We start from the raw sequence: 17,661 nt of genomic DNA on the forward strand, positions 1-17,661 counted from the left end.
TGAGGCAAGTGGAGGTTGGTGGAGATTAGGAAAGGAGTTAGGTTTCTTGTTATTTTCTCAGTTTCTTATTTTGCTTCCTTTTTCATTAAATACTTTGACAGTGGTACCTCGGGTTAAGAACTTAATTCATTCTGGAGGTCTGGTCTTAACCTGAAACTGTTCTTAACCTGAGGCACCACTTTAGCTAATGGGGCCTCCCGCTGCCGCCACGCGATTTCTGTTCTCATCCTGAAGCAAAGTTCTTAACCCGAGGTACGATTTCTGGGTTAGCAGTCTGTAACCTGAAGCGTCTGTAACCTGAGATACCACTGTATTTGATTTTGTTTATTTTTATTTAATTCTTTTCATTTTTATTTTAACACTTTATTTTAGTATTTTTTATTTTACATTTTAATTTTGTGCACATTTGTCTATATTTTCTATATATTCATTCTGTACACAGAGGGGTAGTTGTGGTTAGGCTTAGGGCTGGGGTTGGGGTTGGGGTCGGTTAGGCTTGGTTGGGCATTTTAGCTAGTTAGCTAGTTTAGAGACGACACATAAATATCAGAGAGAACTCTGTCTAAAGCCTTACTGAAATCGAGATGCACCATTTCCACAGCAGTCCCCTAATCAACAAAGTTTGTAACGCCATCCAAAGAAAGGGGAGGAGAGATTTCTCTGGTTCTACTTGTTTCTGAGAAAGGCATGCTTTCAATCTGTGTATCTATGCTGTGATATCTTTAGGTGAAGGGCACATAAATTTTAAATATGATAATAAATAAGGATATTGGCAAGGAACATGAGAGCCAGTGTGGTGTAGTGGTTAAGAGCGATAGACTCGTAATCTGGGGAACCGGGTTCGTTTCTTCGCTCCTCCACATGCAGCTGCTGGGTGACCTTGGGCTAGTCACACTTCTGTGAAGTCTCTCAGCCCCACTCACCTCACAGAGTGTTTGTTGTGGGGGAGGAAGGGAAAGGAGAATGTTAGCTGCTTTGAGACTCCTTCGGGTAGTGATAAAGCAGGATATCAAATCCAAACTCTTCTTCTTCTTCTTCAAAGGAAGGCAATGTACGTACAGTATTTGTTTAATTTGTAAACGGCCCGACCCAGTGGTGCAGACATGAATAAAATATTGTGGGGGAGGGGGGCAGGTAAGGCCCGCCTTGCACAATCAATCCCATGATGCATGCACACCATTTTAATGGCAATGTCTATATGTAGAGTGTATCAGAGCTTGAAGAGTTAAGTGCTCTGCTGTGACGCACTGGTCACTGTGTGGGCAGTTCACATACGGGCTTTTTGTCTTTGTCTGTGTGTGCTGTTCTTTTTGGTTTCGTTTTCACTGACCGGAGCAGTCATGGAACTGAGCACTCCGGGAGAAGATTTATTGTTTTTGTAAATAAACTCAGCTCGTTAAGAAGACAACGCTTCTGTGAATTATTGCTGTGCTGCCTTGGCAGTTACACACAAGTTTCCGCTGTGGCTTTGAACTCTGTTAATAGCCAGGAGTTGCCAGGCACACAAAGCAAAGCAACGCAACGCAAACGTGCCAGACCCTGGTAAACGCTACAGATTGTGGAACACTCCATTTCACAATCTAGCACTATAATGGGAGTGACTTTTTAAAAAAGTAATATTTTGAGCCCGTAGTTCAATTTCCCAGCAGCTCCCCTTGCCCCGGAGAACAATTCTAGCATTTCATCTCCTCTACATGTGGCATTGTTCAGCAGTAGGAAAAGTTACCTCTTCACACCGGATGTCCATTTTCCAGGTTTGTCATTCATGTGTTCTCCTATGTGTGTTGCCAGTAGAAGTCACAATTCTGTGGGTACTCTAGGTGGTGGAGAAAGCACCTAGAAGCTCCCTAGACGTTGAAGTGCCAATCAAACTTCTGTTTTGCGATCTATAAATTCCAATTAGCAGTACTAGGAGTGGTTCAGATTCTGTTGCAGTGCCTTTGGCAAGCAGAGGGTGTCGCAGGGCCAGCCTACTTTCCCTTTAAAGCAAACTTGGGTCTCCAGCTGTTTTTCGACTACAACTCCCATCATCCCTAGCTGGCAGGACCAATGGGAAGGGATGGTGTGAACTATAGTCCGGGAGCTGCTGGAGAGCCAAGTTTGGGAAATCCTGCTTTATTATTATTATTTTTTAAAGATATTTTATTATTTTTGCATTGAACAACAAAAACACAATACATACACAAATACACAATAAAAAACATAATAAACACATCAAACAAAAACAACAAAAAGTAAAAGAAAACTTATACATACCTACATAAACAGGAACAATAAACTATCCTTATTCAATTCTAGTTTCTATCTTCTTTAAAAGGTGACTTCCCCCGCTCCCTCAACTGCATTCAAAATCAATATACTTTAGTAACTTTGTATCTTTTTTCTTAAACATTAACCACTCTTCTTAATAGTCTTTGGGACATTAATTAATCAAATATAATTCATCACTTAAACTACATATCCTAAAACATTCTTAAACATTTAAATCATTCATAACAATACTTCTTGTATACAGTTTTATCTAACATCAACTAGCTAAAGCCAATCCACCAAGCTAATTCTGCTCAAATATCCAATTTTACACAATTTTTTAAATAATCCTTAAATTTCTTCCAGTCCTGTTGCACCTTCTCCTCCCTCTGGTCTCGGAGTCTCGCGGTCAGTTCAGCGAGTTCCATAAAGTCCATTAGCTTCATCTGCCATTCTTCCACTGTCGGGATCTCTTCGCCTTTCCAGTTTCTTGCAAGTAAAATTCTAGCAGCTGTTGTGGCATACATGAAAAACACTCTTTCCTGACTGGGTATCTCATGATTGGTCATGCTCAAAAGGCAGGCCTCTGGTTTCTTACTAAAGGTAATTTTCATTACCTTCTTGAGTTCATTATAAATCTTCTCCCAGAAAGCTTTAACCCTTGGGCATGTCCACCACATATGATAAAAGGTACCTTCCGCAGATTTACATTTCCAACACACATTACTTGTGACAGGATATATCTTAGCTATCTTAACTGGTGTCAAATACCACCTATATATCATTTTCATAATATTTTCTCTTAATACATTACAAGCAGTAAATTTGATACCTTCCTTCCACAACCTCTCCCAGTCATCCATCATAATATTATGTCCCACATCTTTTGCCCAATCTATCATTACAGATTTAACCAGTTTTATCATTACAGATTTAACCAGTTTTAACCATCTTTTGTATGCCACTCTAGCAACAAATTGTACATCCTGGAAAGGTTTTTGGAGTTCGGTTCAATTAACTCTGTTTCCAGCTTTGATTTTTCTATTTGAAAACCAATCTTTTTGTCTAATCTAAAAGTTTCATAAATTTGATGATACTGCAACCAGTCGGTGACTTCTTCTTTCATTTGATCATAGCTTTTCAGCTTAAACGTCTCACCTTCTTGCTGCAGTATATCTGCATATCTTGGCCATTTTGCAGACATATTAGGTCTTTTATAGGCCTTAGCCTCTACAGGTGAAATCCATCTAGGGGTCTTTCTCTCCAATAAATCTTTATTTCTCATCCAAACCTGAAAAAGGGCTTTTCTGACTATATGATTCTTAAAAGCTTTGTGGGCCTTTACCTTGTCATATCAAAGATATGCATGCCATCCAAACACATTATCAAAACCTTCCAAGTCTAACACATCTGTATTGTCTAGTTTAAACCAATCCTTCAACCAGCAAAAGGCAGCTGCCTCAAAATAAATCCGTAAGTCTGGCAGGGCGAAGCCTCCTCTTTCCTTAGAGTCCGTTAGTATCTTGAATTTAATTCTGGGCTTCTTCCCCTGCCAGATAAACTTCGTCAAATCCTTTTGCCATATCTTAAAACAGTCTAATTTGTCTAAAATCGGAATCACTTGGAATAAAAACAGCATCCTTGGTAATACATTCATTTTAACAGCAGCTATTCTGCCCAACAATGAGAGTTTCAATCTTGTCCATGTTTCTAAATCTCTTTTTATTTCGGCCCATACTTTTTCATAATTATCCTTAAACAGGTTTAGATTTTTTGCAGTTAGATTAACTCCTAGATATTTTACTTTTTTAACGAAGCTTAGGCCAGTATAGTCCTGTAACTTCTGTATCTGCACAGGGTTCATATTTTTAGTCAATACTTTGGTCTTCACCTTAAAGCCGGCTACACGCCCAAAAAGTTCAATTATTTCCAAAGCTTTGGGGACACTGCTTTCAGGTTCTTGTAGGGATAACATCAAATCATCTGCATAGGCTCGTAATTTATATTCCTTCTCACCCACCTTTATTCCTTTGATCTGTTTCTCTGCTCGTATCATATTTAGAAGGACTTCCAGGACTGTGATAAACAACAAAGGGGAGATAGGGCACCCTTGTCTTGTTCCTTTCTCAACTCTAATTTCCTCCGATATCACACTGTTAATTATTATTTTTGCTTTTTGCTCTGTATAAATGGCATTAATGCCATTCAGAAATCGTTGTCCAACTGCCATCTTTTCTAAATTTTTCTTCATAAAAGTCCAAGATATATTGTCAAAGGCTTTTTCTGCATCAATGAACATTAATACTGAATCCGTATTTATGTTTTTTCCAGTTTTTCTAAAATGTCCACAATAATTCTCGTGTTATTACTTATTTGTCTTCCTGGTAAAAAACCTGCTTGGTCCTTCTGAATATAATCCTTCAGTACTCTTCTTAATCTCATAGCCATGACATTGGCAAATATTTTATAATCCACATTCAATAACGAAATCAGACAGTAATTTTTCATCAAGGTCTTATCTGAATCTGGTTTCAAAATCAGTGTGATATAGGCCTCCTTCCATGTCTCCGGTGCCCTACCTCCTTCTAGTAAATCATTGCAAACGTCTTTCAAAGGCTGTGATAGCCAGTCTTTTAACGATTTATAATACTTTGCAGTTAATCCATCTGGTCCTGGTGCCTTCCCTATCTGCATGTTGTTAATTGCATCTTCTATCTCTTGTGTAGTAATCGGGTGGTTGAGCATATTTATTTTATCTTCTGGGACTTTATGCAATCCATTTTTTTTTCCAGAAACTGGTCTATTTCCAATTCTTCAATTTCATCTTCCTTATACAATTGTTTATAATATCTTTGAAAACACCATCTAATTTCCTCTGGGTTCTCCACATTCCTTCCATTGATTACTAGGTTGTTGATGATATTTACTTTTTGTCTTTTTTTCAACTGCCAAGCTAATAGCTTTCCACATTTGTTTGCTGATTCAAAAGTTCTTTGTTTCATCAATTTTATTTTCCATTCTAAATCCTGGTTCAGAATTTTTGCATATTGGGACTGCAAATATTTAATTTCTTTCTGTATTTTTTTATTTTTAGGGTGGCCTCTTAATTCTTTTTCTTTTCCTTTAATTAATTTCAACAATCGTTCCATTTCTACATTTTGCTGCTTCCTCTTTTTTGCTTTTTCACTAATGAGGAACCCTCTCATCACCGCTTTACTTGCGTCCCATACTGTCCTCTTTTCCACCTCAGTGTTCAAATTGATTTGAAAATATTCCTTCATCTTTTTTGCAGCTCTTTCTATCAGCTTGGTATCTCTCATCAATGCATCATCCATTCTCCATCTAAAGGAGCCCTTGGAAATTACCTTTAAATTCAATTGCACAGGATTGTGGTCCGAATAAGTCTTAGGACCAATTGGGAAATCCTGCTTTAAAGCAACTGTTGCGTTTGGCCTGTGAAGATGGAACCTGTCCATGTTTGTATTTTCTGGTATCTTGTTTTCCTCATGACCTTTGTGCGTTATATATATATATTAGAGAGCAAACTGAAAGAAAATATATGACAAGTTGTGGAAGAATAAAAGGTTGTGTTTGAAAAAAAAAAAAACACACACACACACACACACAAACTGGGGAGTGGCCTCCTCAAATATTTCATGGTGCCTATTCCCTACACCCACAAGTCTCAGGATGGTTACAACATAAAAACACCACATAAAAACACAAAACACCACATTTTGAAAGGGCTATTAGATGTCAATCAGGCTGTAGAGGTTTGGAGCTTTTAGAGTTAACAAGCTCAACCAGATTGTCCCACCCACAGGAGGAAGAGCGTCACCGGATGCTCTGTGTACTGTTGTACTTTGTAATGTGATACTTTCTGTTTCTGTTTTTCCGGAGAACGGAGAGAAGGGAGAAGCCACCAACATGGCTTGCGTCTCTCCAGGAATGTAGATTTATGCCTTGTAAAATAAAGCTTCTAGATTAGAAAGAAGCCGGACTTTGTTTTCTGTAATTTGCTGGCTATGCGCACACACCCCGTTGCGTGAGATAAGAGAAGATAACTCTGCTGAATAGCACAGGAGACGGCAGCAAGGAAAAACGCTTCAGGAAGGTACTTGCGCAGAGGAAGTGTGCCGGGCTCCGTTAGTGTGCAGAAATTGGTTTGAAGCCTTTCCAACAATCAAAAAACGCTTCAGGTTATGGAAGTCCCATATTTGCGCTTGTTTATTATTCTGGACTGGTTTGGGAGCAGTTCTGAAGAGTTCCAGACTGTGTGTGCTTTGCCTCCCTGGCTTGGACTGTGATGGAGCATCCAGGGAAGTTTGCTTTGCCAGCAGGAGCATTCAGCAGTCTGCTGAATGGCTCAGGAGCCTAAAACCTGCTGCCAGAGGTTGGAAGGCAGCAGGGAAGCCCAGATCGAGGGCTGCAAAAGCAGTTGTACCTCTCTGGTGAAACCCCCATCTGTGGAGCCGGGTAAGAAGCTACAGATTCGTAAGTACGCTACCCCTGGGCAAGATGGAGGGAGCCATAGCATTCCCAGCAAGGAGGAGGGAAGCTTTTGTTTGCAAGCACCTCCAGCCTCACAGCTTCAATGCAGAGGGCTGTTCCCTGAGAGCGTTGATGTTCTGGCCAACGCCTGTGAGGAGGATGGTCTGGCCAGTGCTTGTGAAGCCTGAAAGAAGACCCTAGCCCAGTTTCCTGGGGCTGAGGGACTGGCTGAAGTGGCTTTGGAAAGCTCGCCCCCAGCTCGGCTTATGGCTGTTGTGCAGCAACAGTGCCATGGAAAGCAGGAGGGGGGCCAGATCGCCGTGGGCTTTGCTCCCAGAAAGGGAGGGGCTGTTTCCAAGTCTGAAGCCAGCATAAAGGCCTTGAATGTGGAGCTGTGTTTTGGCACGTAGCCTGCACCTGGTCTTTTGTTGACGTGCATGGCTGAAGATAAGGCCAAGGACATGACGTGTGGTACTGGCCATGAGAATCGCAACAGCTCTACCACAGCCCAGGCGGAAGAGGATGCCTACTGTTGTGATGCAGTCACCGAGGCAACGCTGAGAGAGGCCAACCCTGGTGGGCTGCGAGTGATGAGTGCCTGTGCAGCGTCTCTTTGCATCGTCGTCGTTCCTCCTGGTGGACTTGTGAGGAACTGCATATCTTTTTCTACAGAGCAGTTTGAAGAACTGACTGTTGGATGCCAGAGACAGTATGTCGTGTTCAAGACAGTCTCTGCAGGTCTTAAAGGGACAGAACTGGCGTTTTCTTTGGTTGCTGACGTGACTCTGTATTTGTTTATATCAAACCTTCTGTCCAATGTTTTTGCTGTTTGCTTTGTGATTATCACCTGTTCTGATTGCAGGGGCCAGAAGATGCTTCTACGCATGGAATGCAGCCAGGACGGGCTGTTTGCTGTCAAGAAGCCTCAAGCCAGAACAGGGGGAGGTGGCGCTGATGGAATGCTTGCTCAGCGCACCAGTGTGCCCGTGCACCACTTATGTTTGTGTCAGTGGTACCAAAGGCTGGCAAGTCGCCACTGGGACAGTGTGCTGAAGCAGCCTGAGTTCTCTGAAGGGTGCAAGTTAAGGGCATGTAACAGCTTTCTTGATTGCAGGGTTTGCAAGGTCGAGGAGTCGACATCCTGCTACCCCACGTCTGAAAGGGAAACCACGCGTCCCTTTTCCCTGGTTCATGTGGCTGTTTCTGAAGGGATGCCAGAAGCTAACCTGGGGGGAGCGTGTTGTTCTGAGTGTTTGGCTGATGCTTTCTCTCACCACATGTGGTCTGCGTTGCTCAAGGAGGCAACTGAGGCAGCACCACTGGTTGCAGTGGAACAGCAGGTTTCTACTGGAGTAGGCTGTTCCCAGGTCCTCAGTGAGAGGGGGAGTAAGCACAGTGTGACTAACCTGCTTTCTTCACAGGTATGTGGTCTTGCAGAGAGGCAGCAAAGGATGCTGCATGCTGCCACTGAAGACATGCTCTTGGATGCAGAGCTTCCACAAGGGTTCTGGGTGGAACTGGGTGGCAATGGTCCAGGTGGATCAGCCCCAAGAGGGGGTATTGCTGTGGCTTTAGCACCTGCTGGTGGCTCGGGCCGAGTTCCCGGCCATCACCAGGGTGCAGCGCAGCTAGTGGTGACTCCAAGGCAGCAGCCTGGGAGTGCACCCGCATCTCCTATGTCACGGACTAGGAGGCAGGCCACGCTTGGCGACTCTTTGTGTGGCAACTCTTCTCCAGGAGAGCCTGGCGCAGGTCTCGTCCCGGAGCAAGAGCAGGGTTCTTTGGGAGTGAAGCAGGAGCCCAAAGGCGCGCCAACGTCATCCTTAGGTGGTTCAGTTAGGATGCACAGGCGCAGCAAGTCTGTATGTGAGATGCCTGACGTCAAGGACGTGCAGGTGGAGTCCAGTGCAACTGGAGCAGAGGGAGAATCTGAAGTGGTATCACAGCAGTCTGCACGATCCACTGAAGGGATTCTGCCCGAGAGGTTCACGGCCACTAGCGTGAGTGCTTGTTTGGTTCAGTGTGAACCGGAGAGCCTTGTGAAGGTTCAATGGGTATCTCAAGGTGAGGCCCAGAAATGGCAGGATGCCATGGTAGAGCAGGTAAGCTCAATGAGGTCTTTGGGTGTGTGCACAACCACGACGCTGTCAGAAGGTCGTTGGGTGTACAGACTCAAGACGGCAGCAACTGGCAAGTTGCAGTGCGAGGCTAGGTCAGTAGCCAGAGGTTTCACTCAGGAGGAGGGGGTCCATTGTTCCGAGGTACTAGACGCGGCCTCTCTCAGAAGCGAAACCACGCGCATGCTGTTAGCGGTCGCAACTCAAAGCAGCTTTGAGGCAAGCCACTTTGGTTTGGATGCCTGTTTGGATTCCGACCTGGATGAGGAGAGGTACGAGGTACCTCCGCCAGGGTTCGAGGACAACGGGCCAAATCAGGTGTGAAGTTTGCACGAGGCAATCACTGGCTTGAAGGAGTCAGCCAGAGATTGGTCCTCAGGCGTGCAAGAAGCTTTGAGAAAGCTAGGTGTCAGCCAGAGTTGTGCTGATAGCTGCCTGTTTCTGGCAGGAGTAAGCCCAGAACAGGGTCTAGTTCTGCAGTCCAGTGCGGACATGCTTTACCTGGTGGAGACCAGGGGACAGGTGCAACGGTTCGCAGAGGAGCTTGGTCAGTCTTTCCAGCTCAGGAACCTAAGCCCTGTTGGTGTTTACCTAGGTGTGCAGGTAGACAGAGCCGAAGACGGTAGTGTCTTGCTCAATCAGACTGGCAAGGTAGTGCAGTTGTTGAAGAAGTTCAGAGTGTCTGAATGTGCTAGTGTCAGAACACCCATGGAGACGTGTCTAGGTGAGGACAGTCAGACCGGGGAACGCTCTGAGTTCGAGAGCCCCGAGGTGTTTAGGTCAGCTCCTGGGAGGCTGTTGTTTCCTTCATGGTTGAGCAAACCTGACATAGCAGTTGCTGTGGATCTGTTCAGCAAGGTGGCTGCAAATCCCAGCATGCATGCCTGGAATGGCATGGTGAGAGTGCTCCAGAGTTTGCAGGAGACTAAGGAGTTTTGCCCGGATTTGTCAGCTACCGGTGAGCCCCAGCTCACGCGCTGGTGCGACGGCGGTTGGGCAAATTCCGAGGACAGGAAATCTGTGTCTGAAATGGTTGTACAGTGTGGAGGAGCTCTAGGCGGGCTGAAGTCCCGGTGCCAGAGCCTCAGTGCTCGTTCTCGTGCAGAAGCCAGGTACAGTGCGTTGTCAGTGCTTTGCAGGGAACTGGAGTTCTATAGGTGTTTGGTCCAAGAGATCTGCGTTCAGAGTTGCCTGCCCGTGATGGTTTGGGAGGACAACCAACTCTGTTTGTTGGCGGCAGAGTCTGGACAAGTCAAGGCCAGACCCAAACACCTAGATGTTCTCTTTCGAGACGTGTGTGTTCAGACCGGCTTGGAGAAGCTGAAGTACTGTCCTGGTCAGGTGAACCAGAGGGTTGGGTTCACGAAGCCCCTGAGCTTCCAACGTCATGGGGAGTTCTGTGAGGGTTTGTGTGAGGTAAGCTGCAAGCTTACAACGCCGCTGTGTGCGGGACAAGAGGGGGTGTAGAGGTTTGGAGCTTTTAGAGTTAACAAGCTCAACCAGATTGTCCCACCCACAGGAGGAAGAGCGTCACCGGATGCTCTGTGTACTGTTGTACTTTGTAATGTGATACTTTCTGTTTCTGTTTTTCCGGAGAACGGAGAGAAGGGAGAAGCCACCAACATGGCTTGCGTCTCTCCAGGAATGTAGATTTATGCCTTGTAAAATAAAGCTTCTAGATTAGAAAGAAGCCGGACTTTGTTTTCTGTAATTTGCTGGCTATGCGCACACACCCCGTTGCGTGAGATAAGAGAAGATAACTCTGCTGAATAGCACAGGAGACGGCAGCAAGGAAAAACGCTTCAGGAAGGTACTTGCGCAGAGGAAGTGTGCCGGGCTCCGTTAGTGTGCAGAAATTGGTTTGAAGCCTTTCCAACAATCAAAAAACGCTTCACAGGCAAAGGCCTGGTTAAAAAGGTGCAGATTTGCCTGGCTCCTAAAGCTGTATAATGGTTTTCCGACTTTGTATGGATTCTTTGATGGGAAGTGAGATAGCCCCTCTTCCTGAAGCTCTTTCTATAAAACCTTTGAGTCAAGTAGTGCTGCTGCCCGGAGCTGTAATCAATCAGCTTTACGATCCATCCCGACATCTAACGGCCGTCCAGTAATGCTCCTCTCTCAGGCTGCGTGTTTAAAACCTGTCTTCAGTAGCAGAGTTACCACAGGGTTACGATGGCTTTTTAAGCCTGCCTCTTCAGTGGTGTCTTAAAATAAATCAGCGGGACAACAGTGCTACTTGACTAATAGAACTTTATTTTAAGTAGCACAAACAAATGCCCTAAAGACTCGAGCCGCATGTCTGCAGCGTTCTCACTCATACATCAAAAGCAACAGCACAGCAACACAGCATCCAGGGGAAAGCAAAACCAAAACTCCCCTTTTTCCAGACAATGGAAAATTCCCTTATAGCTGAGGGCGAGGCACCCAGGATCAGAAAGCTTCCTGGTGAACAGTTAAATGTATGATGACCAGAAAACCTGACAGGAACTGTCCACATTTGTGTTTTCCTGTGTTTTGTTTTCCTCATGACCTTTGTGCGTTAATTTTTTATATTTTTTAAGAGGCCAAATTGAAAGAGAAGTTGTAAGGCAAGCTGCGGAAGAATAAAAGCTCATGTTTGGGGGAAAAACACAAAAAATGGAGGGGGTGGCCTCCTCAAATATTTTATTGTGGGGAAGGAGGGGAAAGACCCCTAGGCCTTTAAGAGTTGGCACCTATTCCCCACACCCACAGGTCTCAGGATGGTTACAAATAAAAACACCACATAAAAACACAAAACAACACATTTTAAAAGGGCATTAGATGTCAATCAGCCAAAGGTCTGGTTAAAAAGGTGCTGATTTGCCTGGCTCCTAAAGCTATATAATGTTTTTTTCAGCCTTTGTATGGATTCTTTGATGGGAAGTGAGTTTGGAGCGCTGACAGTACCTCTTTCCACATTCCACACACTGATAGGGTTTCTCCCCTGTATGAATTCTTTGATGGGAAGTGAGAGAGGAGCTCTGAATAAAGCTCTTTCCACATTCCACACACTGATAGGGTTTCTCCCCTGTATGAATTCTTTGATGGGAAGTGAGATTGACATTTTTACTGAAGCTTTTTCCACGTTCCACGCACTGATAGGGTTTCTCCCCTGTATGAATTCTTTGATGGAAAGTGAGCTTGTCCTTCTTCCTGAAGCTCTTTCCACATTCCACACACTGATAGGGTTTCTCCCCTGTATGAATTCTTTGATGGAAGGTGAGAGAGGAGCTCCGAGTGAAGCTCTTTCCACATTCCACACACTGATAGGGTTTCTCCCCTGTATGAATTCTGTGATGGGATATGGCATGGGAGCTCTGATTGAAACTCTTTCCACATTCCACACACTGATAAGGTTTCTCCCCTGTATGAATTCTGTGATGCTTAGTGAGAGAGGACCTATCAGTGAAGCTCTTTCCACATTCCACACACTGATAGGGTTTCTCCCCTGTATGAATTCTTTGATGGGAAATGAGAGATGAGCTATTAGTGAAGCTCTTTCCACATTCCACACATTGATAGGGTTTCTCCCCTGTATGAATTGTTTGATGCTTAGTGAGATGGGAGCTCTGATTGAAGCTCTTTCCGCATTCCACACACTGATATGGTTTCTCCCCTGTATGAATTCTTTGATGGGAAGTGAGATGGGAGCTCTGATTGAAGCTCTTTCCACATTCCTTGCACTGATTGAGTTTCTTTCCAATGAGATTTTTTTTGATGGGAAGTGGAATTGGAGCTCTGACAGCAGCTTTCTCCACACTCCAAATTTTTACGTGGCTTCTCCTCTCTGGGGATTTTCTCGTGGTCACCTTTGTTCTCGATTTTTGATTTATCACAATCTGCAATGGAGACAAAAAGGGATTAGAGCCTCAGGAACAAATGGAGAAGAACTGAAGGGAGATAGGTGTGTGTTCATTACCTGTGTTTTTTGTCATTAACCAACATATTTATTATTAGACTCTGATGAGTTGTTGAATGTTGCTTTGTTTGATATACAGTAGTGGTCAAAACTGTGGAAGTCTTTTGGGAAAAAGTGTATTTTAGAGGTTTGATGGTTCATAACACCTCTTAATTTTCAATAATGTGAAGTTGAGTGCAAGGACTGGTCTAAATGTGAGAATTCTAAGGAAAAAGCCATTGTTATCTCTCTAGCAAAGGTTGAAAAGATTAAACCCATGTTAACTGGACAGCGGAACAATGGGACAGTGTTATTTGGAGCGATGAGACCGAAATCTCCTTGCTTGTTAGTGGTGGCATGAAATACAGAAGGGGAAGAATCAGAAAAGATTTACATCCTACTGGGGTTGTATGGCAGCAAAAGGTGTGGGCAGAATTTGTGCAGTTAATGGGAATGTAAATGCCCCAAAATGCATGAATGAAATATTTGAGCGCAAACTGAAACATTCCGCAGGTGATCTTTTCCCAGATAGTGAAACATTCATATTTATTTATTTACTTTTTCAACAGGATTCAGCTCCATGTCATGTTGCTGCTGTGTGCAAAAGGTGCTTTCAAGATATTCCTATTCCACTGCTGGAATGGCCTGGGAATAGCCCAGACTTTAACCCATTCAGAAGTCTATAGAGCCAACTAAATAAGCTTGTTAGTCAGAAGCAACCCAGGAATAAAGACCAATTAACAAACGAAATAATGTAGTCTTGGTTTCACATTATTACAGCTGCAGAACTAAAAACGTGGTACACTTCATGGGAAAGCGTTGTAAGGTTAATTAAAGCTAAAGGTTACCAAAGATTACCAAAGGTTTCACATTTTTTCTTTATGACTGCTGTTCTAATAAATACTCCTTCATAAAAGTTCTTGCATTACTTTCTTCTTTAATTTATCTTTCCATTGATATATAATTTTACAGTATTACTCCACACAGAAGTGGTGTTATGAGCCATCCAACCTCAGAAATACACTTTTCACAAAAGGTTTTCGACATTTTGGCCACTAGTATAAGTTGTTCATTTTAAAGTTAATGTTCTTTTTATATGGGATCAGATTATTATTATTTTTGTTTCATGTTAATATATGTGTTGGAAGCTGACCAGAGTGGCAGGGGCAACCCAGCCAGATGGGAGACCCAACACTCTCCTGGCGCAGAGGGAGGGACGCCATTTCCGTCACCCCAATTGCGCAGAGGGGTCACACACAGGGAAAGGAGGCGGGGGTTCCATATCCCGAAACTTATGTTGGGGAAAGAACTGGAAGGGGGCATTCCCAGATGCTGCTGATGGATGAGACAGACGTGAACTTGTTAGCTCTGCACTGTAAATAGTTTGCACAATGAAACTACTGAAAAGAAGCAACGGAGTTCTGCTGATTACTCATGAGCAACCACCTCAGAACTTTACAACCATCATCATCATCCTCACTGCTTCTACTACCTGAGATTCAATAAGCCTGGCTCTTCTCTGGGATGAATTTTGTTTGGCCCAGTCATGGCATCCCCTCCATCTCCAAGGTCAGTCATCTCTTTGGTCAACCCAAGACAGACAGGAGCAAAAACAAAAACAGAAAACCTGAAGCTACTTATCTCTCCTAACAATTCTGAAGCTGACATTTAAGATGGCCTGGGCAGTTCAGACTAGCCCAACCGTGGGAGAAAAAGGAATAATTTGAGGAAGATTGTTCAAAGAAAAAACTGCGAGTTCTGTGAAAATATATGAGGTTGGTCACATAAAGGTATTTTTTGAATTTCCAGGCAGATAGGACGATCCCACAGGGAGCCTTACCAAGAGAGGCCATGATCCCACAATTCTCCTCCATGACGTCCTTATGCAGAGCTCTCTGGTCAGGATCCAGCAACGCCCACTCCTCGTCCGTGAAATGAACAGCGACATCTTCAAAGCATACTGGACCCTAAAAGAAAAAGGGAAATGACCTCCTCTGAGACAGCATCAATATGATCTGCTACACAATGCTCTGTCGTTTCCTTCCTGTAAATTGCGGTGTTGTTTCAAATGGGAATGCTTTGCTGCACATTTTATTGATGGATGCTTATTTTATTCTGTGTTTAATTATGGGTGTTCATCTTTGTGCAAATAGGTGGTATTCCACCTTGTGTTTTCCAAGTCATTCTGCCTACGCAAGCATTCCAGTTTCCCTGATGGAAGGATCCCCTTTCTCCTCTCCTCGTTAGCTGTTCTGGAGAGTTCCCTCTCAATGCCCTAGAGTCAAATTCAGGGGGTTCATGGGAGCATTCAGTGATCAATCTAGAAATAAAATAAGCCTATTGTAAGGTTTCTGTGGTGGTTTCTCGTGAGTAACGAGGCAAGACTCTGTTCCTTCTATTTATAGTTTTAATAGTTCAAATATGTACAGTGCAGAGCTCCAAAACCCATGACCGTTTCAGTTGGTCCCTGATTCCATAAGTGGCGCCCTTTGAGAGTGCCCCCAGGAAAAGAACTTTAGTACCCTAAATCTTCTCCTAACCTCCTTACGTTTTACCCCTTTACGCAATTGGGGCGTCGGAAGCGTCGTGCCTCCTTCCTTGCCGGCTTGACTGTGTGGGGGCTGGGGATCTGGGCACTGGGTGGCTTCCGGCAAAAGGAGAGAGAGACACCGGTGGCTCCACCTTATCCTGACTCAGCTCAGCCTCTCAACCTCCCTCCTCCCACTCACCTCCTTCCTCTTCTGCCTCTGATTCTGCACTGCATTCTGCCACAGAGTCTCCCAGCTCACAAAGCCCTGTTAAACCTTCAGCTTCTGACACCTTCTCTTCCCAGGCTTCTCCCTCTTTTCCCTCTCACCGCCCATCCTTCTTCTACCTCTACTTCTTGGACTCTGAGCCATCTTCCCTTCCTGGTTCCCCAGCTGCTTCCTCCCACCATTCCTCTGTGCCCAACCAGTCCATGACATTGCTCCAGCCCTCGGCCTCTGTCCCCACAAGGCAGCTTCCCCTGACCTGATCTGGCTTCACAGCCGCTGCTTCCCTTCTGCCCCCATGAAAAGACGGATCAGGAGGCATCATTCTGTCACCTGCAAGAGAGAAAAGGTAAACAGGATGCCAGGAGTGCCTGCTTCTCTCACAGGTGAAACAGGGCATCTCTAACTACAGATGGGCCTTTGAGAAAGCTTACCTGCAGAGAGCATTTGGACGTTTGTGCCCATTTCATATATTTGTTGTGCAGAAATACATCTCCCCTCCCCTGGACCCTTGTTCCCAACTGTCTCCGCCCAAGACAATATGAAAAGAACCCTCATATGAGTTGGAAAACCAACAGAATGAGACCAAAGGAAGAAAATCCACCTTCCTCCTTACGCAGTGGCCTCTCTCTGGTGTCCAACGGAGGCCTCTCTGCCTCACAGGAATCCAGGTCCATTTCTGCAAAATGATGCTTTCCCTGAAAAAGAAACAAGGATTCAAAACAGAGAATGGTGAGAAATATTAGGAAGAGAATGACAAAGACTTGAAGGGTGTGAGATCTCATTCCATGGATGCTTTTCCAGAAAACGGATGGGCCATCAGCAGACCATTATGGGATGTTCTCTGTCTTGTTTGGAGCCCCTTTGGAGTATCCAGAGGAAAGTCTCTCTCACCTGCTTTCTCTCCTCCGCCTGACTCAGGAGAAAACCTTCGGCCAGGGCCACCGCCTGGGAACTGGTCTCCGCTCCACATTCCCTCACCCAGCTCTCCATCTCCGGGGGAAGGACAGCCAGGAACTGCTCCAAGATCACCAGGTCCAGCATCTCAGCTTTTGTGTGCCTTTCCGGCTTCAGCCACTGGTGGCAAAATTGGTAGAGTCGGCTGCAAACCTCTCGGGGTCCTTTGGCCTCCTGGCAGCAGAACTGCCTCAACTGCCAGCTCTGCACCTCTGAGCAGAGTGTGTCCTCCTCACCCAGGATCTTCTGCACTGGGTTTTCCCAGAATCCCCCACTGCTCCCTGTTTGGCTGGCATGGCCTCTTCCTGTTCCAGGGCCAGCTGAGTCTCGCTCATCCATCTGTGCTCTCTGGAAGCCTCTGAGAGATTGGAAGGAACCCTTTGGTCTTCTGCCAAGTTATGTCTGTCTGAATAAGACGCTCTAGGATATCATACAAAGCAAATTCAATTGTTCTGTTAAAGAATTCGTAGGACAGGGGGGGAAATGGTTCCCTGAGCAAGCATGGGTGAGTCTTGGAGGGAACCAGGGCTGGACTACACCGCATCCCAGACCATGAGCTATCTTTTTGAAAAGAAAGAGGAGGAGGAAGAGGAGAAGAAATAAGTCTCTAGCCTTCTAGCAACGCAAAATGTAGAAACAACTGAAGGGATTTCTGTGAGATTAATCAACCTGGTTTCTGCTGCCTTCCAGTCAATGCATGACGTCAGAAACGACTGACAAGGGAATCGTTTGTATCTTGTGAAAAATGGATGCTTGGCTTTAGTGGAGGTCCTCACCCGGGGGTCCTCAGGAGCTGCTCCCCATCCCCACCCCACCCCACTCCCCTGCTTCCGTCTCCTTTTCTTGCACTTGGACTCTCTGCCGCTCTCAAGACAGACTCCTGGGGTGGGGTCCCTTTTTCTTTTCTCCGAGGGACTGGTATGTATCTGCTCAACCCCCTGAGGGCCAAGTGGGCGGGTCCAAAGACATCTACCTTGAAATTTAGGCGGGTAATTTATTAATTATGATTATTATTCCATTAGATAACTTAATACACACAGCCATTGATGCCAAGGTCCCTGGAGACTCAGTGAGTAGCAGCGTCCATTTCTGGCTGCTTTACCAGCAACAATCCCTTTGGGACAGAGAGGATGTGGTCCTGGGGTGCCCTGCTCTGGGTGCGAGGGGATTGCTG

At 45.0% G+C, this 17,661-nt stretch overlaps 1 protein-coding gene across 1 annotated transcript in view; it reads right to left on the reverse strand.

The window, feature by feature from the left end:
* Window positions 1–17,661, reverse strand: part of LOC117045136 — a 506,969-nt gene that overhangs the window by 356,581 nt on the left and 132,727 nt on the right. Inside the window, 1 exon segment of the mRNA XM_033145927.1 lies at window positions 11,738–12,574. Coding sequence (XP_033001818.1) covers window positions 11,738–12,574 — 837 coding nt within the window.

This window comes from Lacerta agilis, chromosome 4 (genome assembly GCF_009819535.1).
Source record: "Lacerta agilis isolate rLacAgi1 chromosome 4, rLacAgi1.pri, whole genome shotgun sequence".
NCBI classification, from domain to species: Eukaryota; Metazoa; Chordata; class Lepidosauria; order Squamata; family Lacertidae; genus Lacerta; species Lacerta agilis.